Genomic DNA, 15,421 nt, shown 5'->3' on the forward strand with positions numbered 1-15,421 from the left:
CTGGTTCAAGAATCGGCCGTTGGACTGCATTTACAGTCCGGACGGGTCGAGTGCCTTGGTCCTCAACCGAGCCTTTGTCAATCTGGTCTACTTCTCTCTGGTGTCTGCGCTGCACCGCCCCCTTCTTCGCGCCAACGTCCTCGGCGACTTTGTCGAGTATCAGATGTTGTCGGAGCGACGGGTCCGGGACGCGGCGCTGGAAACGTGTCGAATGTCGGCCCACCTACACGAGCTCGGGCTGGGCCAATTCTACCCCGGTGCGGGCGCAATGTTGCAGGTGCCGGCGGTCATCTTTTTCCTGAGAGAACTGCGGTCGCCCAACGCCCGGCCCTGCGACGAGATCTTTTCGTCGATCCAGGCGTGCATTGACGTCGTGGAAGATGTCAAGGAACGACACCTTGGCGCCCAGATTGGGCTGATCATCGCCCTCGGTCTCCTGCGAAGGTCGAACGTCGCCGTCCAGACGGACCCGCGGACAGGCAGGGTGGTGAAGCTGACCCACCGGGGTGGCGTGGCCGCGTCTAACCATTCGTTGAACGGCATTGAAGGCCAACAACCCCAAGCGGCGAACGAGCCTGGCAACCTGCAAAAGTCCCAGGCCGACATGGGGCGAGTCACCGGGGCCAGCATGGACGCCTCGGCTTCCGCCGAAGACTCGACAGCGTCCTTTTGGGGCACCGTTCCGGAGACCGGCGTCGATTTCGATCTGGAGACACGGTTCTTCGCCGACCAGGGATTTTCCGAGAGCCTCGTCTCGGACCTTGTCCCGTTTGCTCCGGACTTTACGGATGATCTCTACACGCAGGCTCCCTATCCAGACATGCACAAGTCGCATGAAGACTAAATGACAAGGGGTGCTTAACTGTTTCACCGCGTCAACGGCGCGGGGCAAATCGGTATGTAGGGCAAGCGTGCTTCGACAATGCGTACCACGAGAATCGAGAAAAGACGTGTGCTCAGGACAACCGTCCGCTGGGTTTGACTCGTGGCGGGCCACACTCCCTTTGGTCGAGGTGGTTTCGCTCTCGAGGAGTATGGTTCTATATTAAGAGGATTGGCCAATTGTCCTTTTTGCCCAATTGTCCTTTTTGCCCAATTGTCCTTTTTTGGCCCAAAACTGACTATTTACACTCCCAGTTGACCGCCTGGGTCACACCCCCGCGGCCGGTGTATTTTGCTCGCGAGGGATACATGCATATCGGTCTCTCGTACACGGTGCCGTTGGCGTTGGGCAAGGAGACGCCGGCCAGGCGGTCCGGGGCTTGACCCTGTTCGACCCACGCCACCAAGCTCTTGAGAGCCTGACCCGGGTACGGTCCCGGGCCGCCGAGACAGTGCGCGACCCCGGGCGCCTGGAAGTAGCGGTAATAGTCTCGGACGGTGGGGTCGAGGCGCTCCACCCGCTCGTAGTAGTTCTGCGAGTGGGCCGTCGGGATGTAGTTGTCCGCCATGCCGTGCCAGGTCAGCATCTTGCCGCCCGCGTCGCGAAAGGTCGACAGATCGGCGCGTTTCCCGGGCAGGAGACCGGAGTAGAGTCGGTTCTGCGGCGACGCGAGGTCGGCGTACATCTGGTCGACGCTGTAGTGGGCGCGGCGCCAGTCGTAGCTCGGGTTGAGCCGGATCATGTCCGCCACCCACTGCTCGGACGGGGCGAACGGGAGCGGCGCGGAGACGCCCGCGGCGTCCGTGGTCGTGTTCATCAGGCCGTCGAAGGCGGCCTGTTGGTTGAATCCCTCCCACAACACCGTCCCGTTCCGGCGGTCGACCGACCACACGCCCCGGGCCCCGACGGCGGCGGCGCGCGAGACGTTGACCGTCCCGCCGCCGCCGCAGGGAACGGGCGTGCCGACCAGCGAAAAGGGGTCGAAGTCGCACAGCTCGGGCGCGGACACGATGCCGTCGACCACGCCGTCCTTCGGGTCGCAGGCTCGCACCACCGCCGCCGTGATGGCGGCCAATTCACACTGGTTGGGGACGCCGCCACCCCCGGCGTCCTGCAGGTAGACCGAGGGGTAAAACAGGGCAATGACGAGGTCGCTCCAGCCCAGGGCCGGCGCGGCGGCGAGGATGCCGTCGAAATCCTCGGGGTAGTCCTGCGCGAACATCAGGCCCTGGCCGCCGCCGGTCGAGCAGCCGTTGAAGTAGGCGTAGGCGGCGTCGCGGCCGTAAAAGTCCCGGGTCAGGGCTTTCCCCACGACGACCGCCTCGTGCAGGGCGGTGCCTCCAAAGTCGGCGACGTTGTACAGGTTGGCGTCGCCGGGCCCGTAGAGCCCCCACCGAGCGAGGTCCTCTGACATGCCGTGCCCGCCGTCGGTCGACACGCTGGCGTAGCCGTCGGCCAGGGCCGCCGTCATCGCCGGGACCGATAGCCCGCTGACGAGGCCGCCCCCGCCCGTGTACTGGAGTCGGCCGTTCCACCCTTCCAACGGAAACCAGATCTGGGAGTTGATCGAGTCGCCCCAGCCCGGGTGGGTGGAAATGACGCTGACGTTGCAAAAGTCCAGCCCGGTCACGTTCCAGGCGTCATGCGAGCCGTAGACGCCCTGCGGGACATCCTGCGACCAGTTGCCGATGACGGCGGCCGTGATGGACACTATTTTCAAGCCGGCGATCACGGGATGTTGGAAAGTGCTGGCCACGCAGCTCGTGGCGGCGGCGCTGGCAGAGATCAAAAGCATGGCTGCTCCGAAGGAGGGTGATGATGATGGACGGAAAGGGAGCTCTGGTCATGGTCGAGGTCGAGGTCGAGGTCGACCGTCGTAGATGTAGCTGAAGACATCCCATACTGAGTTCGTTGTTCGGCCCGGAAGAGGCAGCAAACCTCGGTCTCTGGAGACAGGAAATGCATTTAGATGCCTCTACGCCTTGATGGCTGGGCTCGATGCTAAAATTTTGCCAGGGACCGGCATTCTTTTGGCCATCTCACGCAGTCTCCCATACAGACACTGGTCTCCACTGGTTAACTCCGGCCTCAAACCCCGGAATTTGCCCCAGGGGGTGGGGAAGAGGCCCAGGACGAAAGATCCAGGGATCGAGGGGCCCAGGGGGCCGAGATCTTCGGGCAATTTTGACTTGAGGCAGCTCTCATAAAAACTGGTGTTATCAATTCAGAGATTCAACATGTGCGAAAGCAGCGAGGAGCCGTGTCCTCGATATATCCCTAGGACCGGCTCTGAAACCTAAGGTTCAACGGAAGTCCTACCGCTCCGATCCCCCTTTATAGACAAGTGTCTTTATGGTCTCGTCCTTTGAGCAAAGTGGCCTCCAAGCCTCCCCTTTGGATCGTACCTCTTCTTGGTCTCCTTCAACCTGGGGTAATTCTCGCCCAATATCGTTGCACTGGCCAATTCCACCAGCCATCCTTTTCCTCGACGCCTTAAACCCCACGAACAGACAGGGAACACGAAAAGTGTCGCTAAATGTTGAAACAGGTCCCTTCCTTAGTCATGCCGAGACAAGCCTGATATGATATGATGGCTCCGACAGGCCACCAAGGGATAGGTTTCCGCCAAGACTCCGCACCCGTTGCTCACAAAATGCCTATGGGTGTGTGTTTCGCTGGATGACCCAACCACCTCTGCCCTTCTCGCTGGACGAGCATCTCTTTTCACCGCCACACCCGATATGGACAGATTCTCCTTTTGACTGAGTATATCAGGAATTCCTGAGCGGTGACAGAGGCTCCTTATCCACGAGACAAAGACAAATATTGAATACAACGGCAATAATGCGTAGAAATGTCTCTTGTGTTCCGCTCCGCGGCCGACATCGTAGGCACGGACAAGCCAGCACGACATACACAGGCTGTTGACGCCGAGCCAAAACTTCTTGACCCGCTTTTCCTGGGATATAGGGAAACGTGAGTCCTTCACGACTACCAATTCCTGTCACCTAAGCCGAGGGGATCGTGTTCCGGCGGTCTGATCTGACATGACAATGAACCACCGGTAATATTCCAGCAGCTCAGCTGGAGACAGTAGTCTTCGATAGGTGGAGACATCACAGCCATTCCGCACGGATGATCATCGCAAATTTTGTTGGCATGCAAATATCGTTGGCCAGGACCAACTACATTTGTTGTATCAGAACCTCGACGCCACGGAAAAATACAACCTGCGGATTGACACCAAGTTGCGCCAGCCTGAGCTCAATAAGGATGACCGGGCATGAAGGAATCCAGGAAAGGCCAAAAATCGGCCCCATTCCACAATGGATTGTCAAACCCTCCAAAGACAGCATCGGACGAGGGATAGTGAGAACTCTCGAGATCTGCATCGTATTGATCGATGCCGGCAAGTGTTTCTGCTGCGCTATGATTCGGCTCATGACCACTCAAGCTCTGTCACCTCAAGGTGAGTAGAAATCCCGCAGAAAGAGATTTGCAACTTACACTTGCCGCAACGCCATTTGACGGAATTGTCCCGGGAATCGCATTTGCTGTCATTCCTGTCACGTTGTTGGTGCTCTCGGGTTGGGGGGCAGCGTCACTTGGCAAACTGGCGACGAAGGCTCGTGCGATGTGAGCGAATTCGGTGAGGTAGCTGCCAGGGAGAGACCCATTGGAAGCGTGCTCCAAGAGACTGAAGTGACCCGACACGACGTCTAGTAGCACCAGGTTCCTCGGAGTCTCCGGATGGTGCGGATTTTCGACCACAAAGTCGAAAAGAAGAAGCAGAGCCGAGAGTGGAATTATGGCCAGGATGCTGGAAGGAACGACACATCAGTAAAACTGCCTACGGCACTCAAGAACTCGAACACTCACAATATGGGGGTAAAAGCCTCGACATCAATAAAGCTGGTGATTTCAACGACGGATCTCGCTGCATTTATCAAATTTCGCTTGCTCTCTTCCCGCCTTCCTTGCGGAGCGAGGCGTAGATTGAGCCTTTCCAGAGCGATGACCAGATGGTAGTAATAAAAATGTGTTCGGATTGCGGGATTTTTGGTTCTCGGGTCCCTAAATATTGTCTTTTGCACCGGTTCGCGAGGTCGAAAGTTGGCACTGATAGACTGTCTCCAGTCTTCGAGTAACCCCTCAATGCATCCGACAGACGCGAGGAGAACATTCGACGGCTTCCTGGATGCGCTCATGCAAAACACAGTCTCGTAAGTGATGGACAGGATTCGAGAAAACTGAATGGATGCTCGGAACCAGTCGTATTCACCGAAAATTGCCTCTGGGATGTCCGGAATTGGACAGCTGACGTCGTAATCCGCGATCAACTGAAATTTGTTTAAGTCAACAGCCAGGGCTCTTATGCAGAGATAAACTTACAGGACTATTCCGCGCCTGAAAGTGGTAATGTTTGTCAAGATGGTAGAGTACCCAGAACGCCCTCCGAGAGGCTTCGTCAGAATTTGTGGGACTCGAAGCCTTGTGTAATCGGAGTGTCAGGGCCATACAAAGTGCTTCGGTAAGTAAGGGTTGGTTGACTTGAAGACAGCATGGACTAGTGGAGAAGATAGACTAACGAGCAACCACGTCAGCGTGGCCAACTGAGCATTGCGCGAAAGGTGAGTTCTCGTCTTGTTCAGCACTTACGAGTGCAATTAAAGCCTTAATGCCATCTTAGCATGCGTTGCCGGCATCGGAAACAGCTTTAATGCTTCCACTCTTGAGTAGTGTCGACTTACCTGAAGACGGTCCAGCGAATCTCTCTTCGGCACCAGGTTAGACAATTGGCATTGCGCTTCAACAAAAAAATGCCATGGCTTGCCAGTTCCGGCTCGAAAGTTCTCGCCGTTTTCCAAGAGACAACCCAACGCAAGCACGGCATAGTATAAGGCGACAAATGGGCCTTTTGGCGTGCTGGCACTGCCGAAGTCGGCCAGATCATCGAGATCTCGATATTTACTTTCAAATTCTGTTCGATTCAAAAAAGGGAACAACGGGTGGATCTGGTCGAAATATCCTGAACCATAAAATCAGTGGCTGGGAAGTAGAAGAGAAGGGGCGTGGGGATATCTCAGCACGATTGACATATAACTCTCTCTCTTCCCGTGAGACGTGGATATGGTGGCTGTTTTGGCTGCGCACAGGCGAAGGGGACACGGCATCGCTGCCTTCGCTTAGCCGTGCTCTTAGGGAGTTGTCGATGCCATTTATTAGCTCCTTTAAACGAGGGTTCCCAGTCTTTGCGGTCAAACAGTTAAGCCTCTGTTCGGAAAAAAAGGCCAGGCTAGAACTGGTAGCTGCAAAAATCCCCATTCATGAGCTGATAATGCGCCTTGCTCCTGTTCTGGGAGGACCTACAACGTTTGTCATGCACCTGAGCATGGCGTCAGCGAAACATGCCACGGAGTATGCACCTGGCACCACCTTCAAAATCGAGAACTCATCATCAGGATCTGCTTCTTTCGCTCCCCCTTCCAAGAGTCCATCTATCAACAATTTTGAAGGCTTCTCTTGAGACTCGGTGCTCGCAAGAGAAGTGGCCGATTCTAAGATGTCGTGTTAGCCACGTCAAAATACAAGAAGCAGCCCAAGATGGGAGTCGAGAAGTTACCGAAGGCGTCCGGTATCTTCGCTTCGCGAGGCTGAATTCGCACACTTCATTCCTTTTCTGGATAAAGCGTCAACATGCCGAATAGTTTAGAAGGATAGATTGAACAACCGTGCATTGATTACAAGTCATCGTTTGTCCTGGCAACGTTTGCGGGGCTTGTCGTAAGGCAAATTTTGTCAGCGCCCTTCTAGCCTCCAAAGAGCGAATCTCAGTACCCGGGATGTAAACTAAACATACCGATACACCTAACCTTGCGGCTACGACACTGGTTGCACGACTTGTTGACCCTATGAGCAGGCATCGAAACGTCCGGTTAATGTTGAGCTGCAACACAAGAATTGTTGTCTTCGTGTCTCGGCTCGGGCTTTGTTCCACGGGTAGTTGTGAAAGGAAGTTCGCTCCTCGGACATTGAGGCTCGAGTATCGAGGATTAAAAATCTCTCAGAGCTCGGTGCTCGGATCTTGGCGACAACTTAACTTTGGGATCTAGCAGGCTCGCAGGGTAGTTTCCGCGGTTTTGGCAATTTAGCTCCACCTCCACGAGGTATACCCACTCCATCGCTCCCACTCCACAAATCCGTGGGTGCCAATGGCGTCCTAGTCGCATGACAATCATTTCGGATGATGATCATTGCATACCTCTCTCTCGTTGTGCTCTGGGGGCGGCCTTTTTCTCACGGTACTAGTTCTCGCGCCACTAATCGTGTCCTCTGCATTGCATCTGGGCAAAGATCAACAGCCGGAATCTTGTCTCCCCCGAGGATACATGGGCTCCTTGGGTATGGCGGTGCCAGTTCATGTCACATTCGAGCTTCTATGATGAGCGTGAGTTGCGACGGAGATCGTTTGGGTGCCATCGCTGACTCTAGAGTGGTAGAAAAAAGGGGGAAGTATTAGATGTCTCTGTCTCATCTTCACTCCGAGATCCCAAAAGCCGTAAACACCGTATTCAAAATCAAATTGACTCGCAATGTTGGCCGCAGAACTCGCCCCACAAAGACGGGCGATAATTTAGACTTCCAAATTTCTGCAGCCTGTGTCGGATAGCTCCAAAATCTACAAGGCTGAATCAAGGTACGAGCTGATGCCTTTCGGATGACAGAGAACTCCTAGGCGCCCCCCCCCCCCACAAACAAGGCTTGTCGTCGAAAATGTAGACATCAAGTGGCAAATGTACGAACCGAGCTCCGGGGCTGTACCCAGCCTTAACCCATCAGACCAGTGAGCGATGAACGTATATGTACAACCCTCTCTCTCTCGCGCAGAGGAGTTTCGTCCTCGATATTGTGCATATCTTGGATTACCAACACATATTCGATAGCTAGATGCAGTCCATGATGTCGGTGGTGATGTTTGCATACCGCAAGATCAAAGAGTACAGTTCACACCAGGATCTCAACAGTTCCGGCAGCGCTTTGTGGGAAGGACGAGGCCTTTCCATCAACCTAGAGAGATGGCTCTGCCCTTTGGCCCTCCTCCCTGCATACATTGTCTCCAGTTTGGAGTTGACCATCGTTGCGTCAGCGCTGCCCGAGATTTCAACATACTTTGGTGAGTATTGCCAAATCGCCGAGTCACTAAAAGCACGCTGAACGGATTCCAAAGATAGGTTCGATCAACTCAACTGGCTCGTCACCGCTTTTACTCTGACATCTACCTCATTCATTCCGGCATTTGGGCAGTTAGCTGATACATTTGGTCGCCACCCGGCCCTACAATTCGCTGTTCTACTTTCACTGATCGGTAGCGTGCTATGCGCAGTTGCGCCGTCATGGCCTGTGCTCCTGCTGGGACGGTCGCTGCAAGGAATCGGAGTTGCTGGCATAGAAAACATCACTCTGATTATTCTGGCAGAGCAAGGCTCTCTGGAAGAGCAAGCAAGTAATTTGAGCATGTTTCAACTGTTGAATGGGCTGGGCTATAGTAAGTTGGATCTCATATCTGTTCTTCAAGTTCGTCAAACCTTATCAAAGTGCAATAGGTATCGGGCCCATGATAGGGGGTCGACTCGCCAAAGCAAATTGGCGATTCTGCTTCGTCCTTTGAGCCGGCCTGGCCTTCGTGAGTCTTTTTACGATTTTCGGTCTGAGGCACCGGTTGAAGCTGGGACGACTATCAGCCTTCCACCCTCTAGAGAGTCAAACTCGCTGGCGTGTTCTCATGTCAGGCTTTGCCACGCTAGATCACATCGGCATTTTCTTGTTCACTGCAGGTGTAGGCCTCATCATCCTGGCTATCACATGGGGTGGCTCAACCTTCCCGTGGAGTTCTCCGGCAGTCATCGCTTCTCTCGCTATCGGATCATGTTGTATGCTTCTCTTTGGGCTATTGGAATATCTGCTCGAACCGGGCCGTGTGCTTGCCAAAAGATTCGACCGGACTGTCCCCATGATTCCCGCGTCACTCTTTCGCGAGAAAGACATTGGTATCATCTGCTTCATCTCCTGCAGTGCAGGAGCGGCATTTTACTCTATCTTCTACTATATCAGCATATACTTCACCCTTGTTGAGCAAGACTCGGCCGCCAAAGCCGGATTAAAATTGCTCTATTACGTTCCAGGTCTGGCCATTGGCGTTTTCGCTGCCCGGTACTGCTGTAACAGTTGGCCTCGTCAGACATTCTGGGCATTGTTTATCGGAACAATCATCGAGACAGCAGGGATTGCGGTTGTCACAGCTGCGATCAAGAAGCGCGACGAAGTTCTCGTTACAGTTATGATGGCATTTTCAGGCGCGGGCACCGGGGCGCTATTTATGCCCAGCAACGTGCATCTAGCGGGCATGTTCCCAAGCAGCCTCTCCGCTGCATACAGCTTGGTGCGATTCTCACTTCCATTCGGAGGCACGGTTGCCCTAACCATCATGAGCTCCGTCTTCCAAAACCGCCTCGACCAAAAATTCAATCTGAATTCGGACGGTGTCCAAAGTGCGACTCTCCGAACTATCACGGCCGCCGACAGTGCCCCCGACCCGCGATTGAATAGCACTTACGCTCGTCTGCCAGCCACACAGGAAGCTATCAGAAGACAAACCTCAGATGCCATCATGTGGGCTTTTGTCTCTATTATTCCTGTACTTGCTGTGGCTGTGGTATTATCAGCATTCCTAGGAAATGTATGGGTTCCAAAGAACATGCACGACAACGATGTCGATGTGCAGCGCACGCGAAAACAAAACCCCAACGTAACCGACGGAGGACAAGACCTTACGAACATCAGTCCAACTACCCAGCAAGTCCCGGCCATGGAGATGATACAAGTACAAGAGGCGATCACTGGTGATTCTCCTGCAAATGTTCCCCGCATAATTCATTCAGGGTATCTGTTGTACCTACTTCGGGGCCTTACGAAGCCAGAGGGACTGGTATAGAGATGTACATTTTGATCCAGAGTCTCCGGTGGTGGCCACTTAAGGGTAGCATCATGAGGTATGGTGTGTTTGGTCATTTTAAGTACATGATATTGGTTGTAAGGCATATGTTGTAAGACTCAATAGTTGCAAGCTAGCGCGAAGACTTGGTCGGGAAGGATGAAAAACGTCAGCGGCTCAAAAGGGGTGGAGTTGTATTGTTCCCCTAGAAGGCAGATTCGGCCGTCCAGCATTTGTCCAAGAACTTCGAAGCCAGCTATGACTAGAACAAAATGGTCCCCCACACCTGTCTCAGCAAGTCAGGCGACGCCCACCGCCTTTTGTACTGCTGGTCGAAAGGCAATGAAGATCCAGTCTACATTATTGCGCGACGGTTCATACTATTGTTCGCTGTGGCAATATCCGGGATTCCAGCATCTAACCTTCTGGTTGCCATGAAGATCACTGGTACAATCCCAGTCATATTCGACAACTTGATCAATGCTAGGTTCGACCATAATCTGAACTATCAATCTCCCAGCTAGTATCATGCATAGCTTTCAAAAGACTATGCTAGACGTTTGCCTTCCTCTCTTTGAATATTGCTCTACTTCAGACCACGTAATACTCGATCACATGTCTCGTTGATGGCCTCTAGTAGACACGCCATTTCATGACAACCATCGACATGACATAGTAACCGTATTGATCACGGTCGTTATACCATCTGTCTCCTGTCTTCTTTGTACCTATGTAGCATGTGCCTGACTTGGGAATGAGGATCACGGCTTAGGTCTTCTTCTTCTTCTTCTTCTTCTTCTTCTTCTTCTTCTTCTTCTTCTTCCCTGTCTGCCCTGCCGCCATAGCGGTGTAGACCTTATCGCTGTCATGTGGTAAGTTTATGCTTACCTTCACTGCCTCCTCCAAATTCCCACAATAACTTAAGGGTTGACTCTCTTCCAGGCCTCCCTCATCGCAATTGCTGCGCTGATGGTCCCTGCGATGCCAGCCGTGACAGGGTCAAGGAGGAAGTAGCCTGTTACGCAAGCGCCGATAATCAAATCAGATATATCAGCTACAAGGGCGTTGTGTAGAGTTTGCCGTTGCCGAGTGACTGACGCCGTAGTGGTTGGAATGCCCTGCGATTTCTCGTCTTTGCTGCTTCCAGATTTAAGGGCTTGTGGTGGCTTCGAAGATAGCCGAAACAATTCGTAGAGACCGAGGGAAACGGAGACTATGAGGGAGTAGAACCATAGTTTCCACGCCTCGAGTTGTAAAGATCTAGCCCATCCGTGATCAGTGATTGACATGGCGTTAAGCTGTGTTGCCAGAAACGTTAGTCAGCAGCTCTGCCCAAAGAATAAAATGTTCGTTAGTGGAAGCCATACGATAGTGAACATCTCAAGGAACAAAAACATTCCCAACAAACTAAACTTGAGAGCCCCGAGGAGACTCTTGATGTTATCATGATTGCCGCTCGTCTTAAAGCCTGTTGGGGTGAATTGGACTTGAGTCTTTTCGCCATTTGTTGAATATTTGCTTGATGGTTTTTTGGAGCCTTGCAAAAGTCTATACGCCGTCATCCAGCAATTTATCCATTTGAAGAAGTATAGGTAGCGCCTGCCTATTCTCGATTGTATCAGGTGCTAATCTGCCAGGAATTATACTTCGATGGAAATGACCGTGGGATGCCTTACCTAGAGCAAATTGATTCCCTGCTGTAGTCCACCGAAGGACCTGGTGGCTCCCAGGAGGTCCAAAAGTGGCACCTATTTGAGATAGAGATTGGAGGAGTTTGAGCGTTCGCTCAACTGCAGCTTTTGATGTCCAAGAAAAGTCATTTAGTGCGTCTCACAAATTGACCAACTCCGGATTCAATATGCATATGTACTTGATTCAGATTGTTTCAAATGTTATGGGAATTTTGGAAAGTCATGTTCAGAGACTTACAGCAGTCATTCACAAAATTCACTATTGCTTCAACTGTCTTGTCCATGGCATTTGTGAATCAACTACGAGGTATGTTGTTTTGTTAGCATACCAAGATGGCTGTTTTTTTGGGGCAATTTTAGACCCTGTACCAGTTGTTTAGCAGGAATCTTTTGAAGGATTCTGTTCTCTATCACTGACCGTTGATTGATTAATGGGTGAGTGGCTTCTGGCTAATCCGATATAGATGGCAAGCTTATGGTTCTGTTGATAGAGCTCTTCGCGGCGGTGTTGCCACCTGAACGGAGGAACTACCAATTGATATATGCTGAATACAATAGCGTGAAGAATAATTTTTTGCACAGCTCTTCTATCGAGTTTCTTGTGGAAAAATGAGTAAGTAAGCGCAAAGTTTCCTATCGTCTTGGGTTTTGTAGTTATCTCTCGCAAGCAAAAAAAGTCACAGGATCCACCCACCCGTAAAATCCCGTCTCCGAGTAGTATGACCTTCCCCAGTAGAGGGTCCCCACTTGAGTCTCTCGCGTCTACTACAGATAAACATATATTGGTGCAAAGACAGCGTCCTATTCAGGAACAGGATCAATGCGAAGATCGCAAATAAGAACTTCCGAAGGTGAACACCGCATGAAGATATGCAGCCACCTTGCCGGATGAATCCAATCTTGAGAGAATGACGTTTCTCGATATGACGAGCCGCCAGAAGTAGCAAATTAATGATTTGTTGATTGAAAATTACAAGCCACCGTTCGGTGGGATCTAATGACCAAATAAGGGTAAGGGGAGGCCGGAACGTCGAATGTAGGAGTCATTTTTAGTGGAGTGGACAAAAGCCGAAAACGAATCAAGATTGATGCCGTAGATTAACCAACTGCTGTACTTTAGTATATATAACCCTCTAAATGAGGCAAAACTCCTGAGTACTGGCTTAAATTCTGACGCAAACATAACTTTGAAGTAGGAGGACATCGTCGCAACCATGACGGTACCCAAATATTTGACACAGAACAGAGGTGCTATCAGTGCATTCATAGACAAATACGACGTATGTATTTTTCTGTTCTAACCTTACTTCTACGTTACCGCGTGGAATTCGATACTGACTCAATCTTCAGGTCTTCCTCTGTGACTGCGACGGTGTTCTCTGGTCCGGTGATTATGTTTTTCCCGGCACGGTCCATACACTGGAACTACTCCGGAAACAGAATAAACAGGTCTTGTTCGTGACCAACAACTCGACCAAATCCCGACAAGAATACAAGAGGAAGCTGGAACAAATCGGTTTGCCGACGAGTATAGAGGAGATCTTTGGATCGTCCTACTCTGCAAGCGTATTTATTGCGAGAATACTACCCCAGTCATACCCCGAGCTGAAGAAGAGGAACAAAGTCTTCGTGATAGGAGAGGCTGGAATCGAGACAGAGCTAGACGCCGAAGCCATACCATATCTTGGAGGTACCGATTCCACTTACAGACGAGAAATGACGCCCGAAGACTACCAGTTACTCGCCGCAGGTGATCCTTCGGTACTGGACCCGTATGTTGGAGCGGTGCTCGTGGGCTTGGATTTCCATTTTAATCACCTTAAGGTATGCTATGCGTACCATTATATTAGACGCGGAGCTCTCTTCCTGGCAACGAACCTGGATTCGACTATCCCGTCTGCTGGTGGCCTTTTCCCTGGAGCAGGATCCGTTGTTGCGCCACTGGTTAAGATGCTCGGCGGTCAAGAGCCCCTAGTATTTGGAAAACCGAACCAGGCAATGATGGATGCGATTCAAGAAAAGGTCAAGTTTGACCCGAGGAAAGCTTGTATGGTAGGCGACCAAACAAGTACTGACATCAGGTTTGGGATAGAAGGTAAACTCGGAGGAACTTTGGGAGTGCTGACGGGTGTGGCAACTAAGCACGATTTTTTTGATGATGAATTTCGACCGCATTACTATATTGATAAATTGGGGGATCTTTTGGAAGGAGCATAGGTCTTAAAGAGACGAGATCGCGCATGTCCTCAACATGCAGGGGAAGGTACCTCCAGCAGATAGGAGTGATCTCGCCGAACAATCATACATCGGTAGATAAGCCTCGATCTGTGAAGATCTCGGAATTTCGATTGGAAAATAAACAGTGTGTTGGTGACATTTTGAATCATTGGCGAGTAGAATATCACCCTGCCGTCTGAACAGGAACCGATGTCCCTTTCTTTGGGCATTCGTAAAGTATATATACCACTCACGGTTTCGATGTACAGCGGTATGCGAGAAGTCTGTTTACTCAGGAAACCCGCAAAGGCCACAGCGATTAAAAAAAGGCAGAATCTGAGTTGAAAGGGTGTATCACACAATCTCAAAGGAAAGTCTGTCCTATTTATGAGCCAACCAAACACGGGCCAAGTAGATGAATCAAATTGGCTACGAAGAGAGTCTAACTCTCTGGGAGTAATGACATTGTATATATAAGTATAGTGCCCTATGCCCTGTGGATCAAGCAGCAAGCTATTCAATGAGCGTGTTGAGTCGCACCCGCGATATTCGTGACCTGGCTTCTACCTGGTTGCGTGTAGAAAAAGGGGACAGAAAACTCAAGCGCAGAACTCGGCACCTTGTCTCGGCACTCCTCCCTCTCCCATAGTCCTGGTGTCGAAACCATTAGCCTCGAGATAAGCGCGGAACCTGATATCCTCCTCCTCGATCTCATCTTGGCCGATGTTTGGTAGCAAAAAAAATGCAATGATCGCACTTAGGAAGCACAGAGCGCTAGACACATAGAAGGGGTATTGACCTTGCTTGACCAAGTCTGAGCCCGCATCATCTTGTATCAGTGGGAATAGATATCTGCCGACGAACGCGCCAATCTTGCCAAAGGCGGCGGCGATGCCAGAATATTGACCTCGAATAGCCGTTGCGCAGGTCTTAGAAGCAATGAGACCGATGTTGTCACCGGGGCCGATTTCACCGGTAGCAAGGAAAATACTGTAGGAGAACTATCCATTAGCTCACAGGTGCACCAGCGACAGAAATGGCTGGCATCCCAGGGCGCTCTTTCTTTTGCTTACCCGTAAACAACCACAAAACCAGCAACATGTGCGGGGGTATCAAGGTAGCCGTAGATTCCAGACATGATGAACCCAATAATACCCTGGAGAGTAACGCCAATGACCAAGGAGTTTTTAGGCCCGATCCAGTCACTGAGAAAAGCGCCGACAAACGAGCCAGGGACGTAGAAGGCATTGATGAGGGTCGACCAACCTAAGACAACCCAGAGAGGTGCGTTATTGCCGATGATAATCGCAGTCCAGGACGACGAATAAATACTGAATGAATATGTTAACTGTGCACAATAGAATTTGTCAGCTCTAATCTCCAAACATGTTCAAACAGCGGTAACCATGAGAGTTCACTAGAAGGACTTACAAAATCATATATGAACCAGATTGTCGACACCACAGCCAATCTAAAACCGTAGAACTTCAGAATCAGCCAGTATGGGTATTTAGTCATCCTTTGACTATTGTATTGCTCTGGCTCTTTGAGTTTCAATCGAAGATAGAATAGGCTCATGGGAGGCAACACACCCAGACCTAACGCCACACGCCATACAGCTCGTAGATGCTTCTCGGT

At 51.5% G+C, this 15,421-nt stretch overlaps 5 protein-coding genes across 7 annotated transcripts; 3 read left to right on the forward strand and 2 right to left on the reverse strand.

Moving 5' to 3' along the window:
* Positions 1–3,100: 3,100 nt before the first annotated feature.
* On the reverse strand, positions 3,101–6,904 carry PV07_07268 (uncharacterized protein). Its single transcript, XM_016394335.1, has 12 exons — positions 6,744–6,904; positions 6,615–6,661; positions 6,507–6,563; positions 6,320–6,441; positions 6,254–6,269; positions 5,974–6,192; positions 5,635–5,912; positions 5,543–5,557; positions 5,276–5,467; positions 4,763–5,223; positions 4,391–4,703; positions 3,101–4,339 (listed from the first exon to the last, which is right to left on the reverse strand). Exons 9-12 carry the CDS (start codon positions 5,399–5,401, stop codon positions 4,148–4,150), a joined length of 1,092 nt encoding a protein of 363 aa, XP_016247754.1. The 5' UTR covers positions 5,402–5,467; positions 5,543–5,557; positions 5,635–5,912; positions 5,974–6,192; positions 6,254–6,269; positions 6,320–6,441; positions 6,507–6,563; positions 6,615–6,661; positions 6,744–6,904; the 3' UTR covers positions 3,101–4,147.
* A 939-nt stretch (positions 6,905–7,843) lies between these two features.
* PV07_07269 (uncharacterized protein) lies at positions 7,844–8,552 on the forward strand (the record flags this gene model as incomplete). The annotated part of the gene is made up of 3 exons (XM_016394336.1): positions 7,844–8,057; positions 8,112–8,429; positions 8,488–8,552. 3 exons carry the CDS (start codon positions 7,844–7,846, stop codon positions 8,550–8,552), a joined length of 597 nt encoding a protein of 198 aa, XP_016247755.1.
* A 114-nt stretch (positions 8,553–8,666) lies between these two features.
* On the forward strand, positions 8,667–9,875 carry PV07_07270 (uncharacterized protein; the record flags this gene model as incomplete). The annotated part of the gene is made up of 1 exon (XM_016394337.1): positions 8,667–9,875. The coding sequence occupies one exon, from the start codon at positions 8,667–8,669 to the stop codon at positions 9,873–9,875; it is 1,209 nt and encodes a 402-aa protein (XP_016247756.1).
* A 799-nt stretch (positions 9,876–10,674) lies between these two features.
* PV07_07271 lies at positions 10,675–12,168 on the reverse strand. Of its 3 annotated transcripts, XM_016394338.1 has the most exons (5): positions 11,985–12,168; positions 11,805–11,929; positions 11,552–11,671; positions 11,243–11,478; positions 10,675–11,173 (listed from the first exon to the last, which is right to left on the reverse strand). In XM_016394338.1, exons 2-5 carry the CDS (start codon positions 11,848–11,850, stop codon positions 10,796–10,798), a joined length of 780 nt encoding a protein of 259 aa, XP_016247757.1. In that variant the 5' UTR covers positions 11,851–11,929; positions 11,985–12,168; the 3' UTR covers positions 10,675–10,795. The 3 variants fall into 3 exon arrangements, with proteins under 3 accessions (XP_016247757.1, XP_016247758.1, XP_016247759.1); XM_016394339.1 differs by having other exon boundaries at positions 11,243–11,671; XM_016394340.1 differs by lacking the exons at positions 11,805–11,929; positions 11,985–12,168 and having other exon boundaries at positions 11,552–11,781.
* A 612-nt stretch (positions 12,169–12,780) lies between these two features.
* PV07_07272 (uncharacterized protein) lies at positions 12,781–13,783 on the forward strand (the record flags this gene model as incomplete). Its single annotated transcript, XM_016394341.1, has 2 exons — positions 12,781–12,846; positions 12,917–13,783. 2 exons carry the CDS (start codon positions 12,781–12,783, stop codon positions 13,781–13,783), a joined length of 933 nt encoding a protein of 310 aa, XP_016247760.1.
* Positions 13,784–15,421: the final 1,638 nt, after the last annotated feature.

This window comes from Cladophialophora immunda, assembly GCF_000835495.1.
Source record: "Cladophialophora immunda strain CBS 83496 unplaced genomic scaffold supercont1.4, whole genome shotgun sequence".
Lineage (NCBI taxonomy): Eukaryota > Fungi > Ascomycota > Eurotiomycetes > Chaetothyriales > Herpotrichiellaceae > Cladophialophora > Cladophialophora immunda.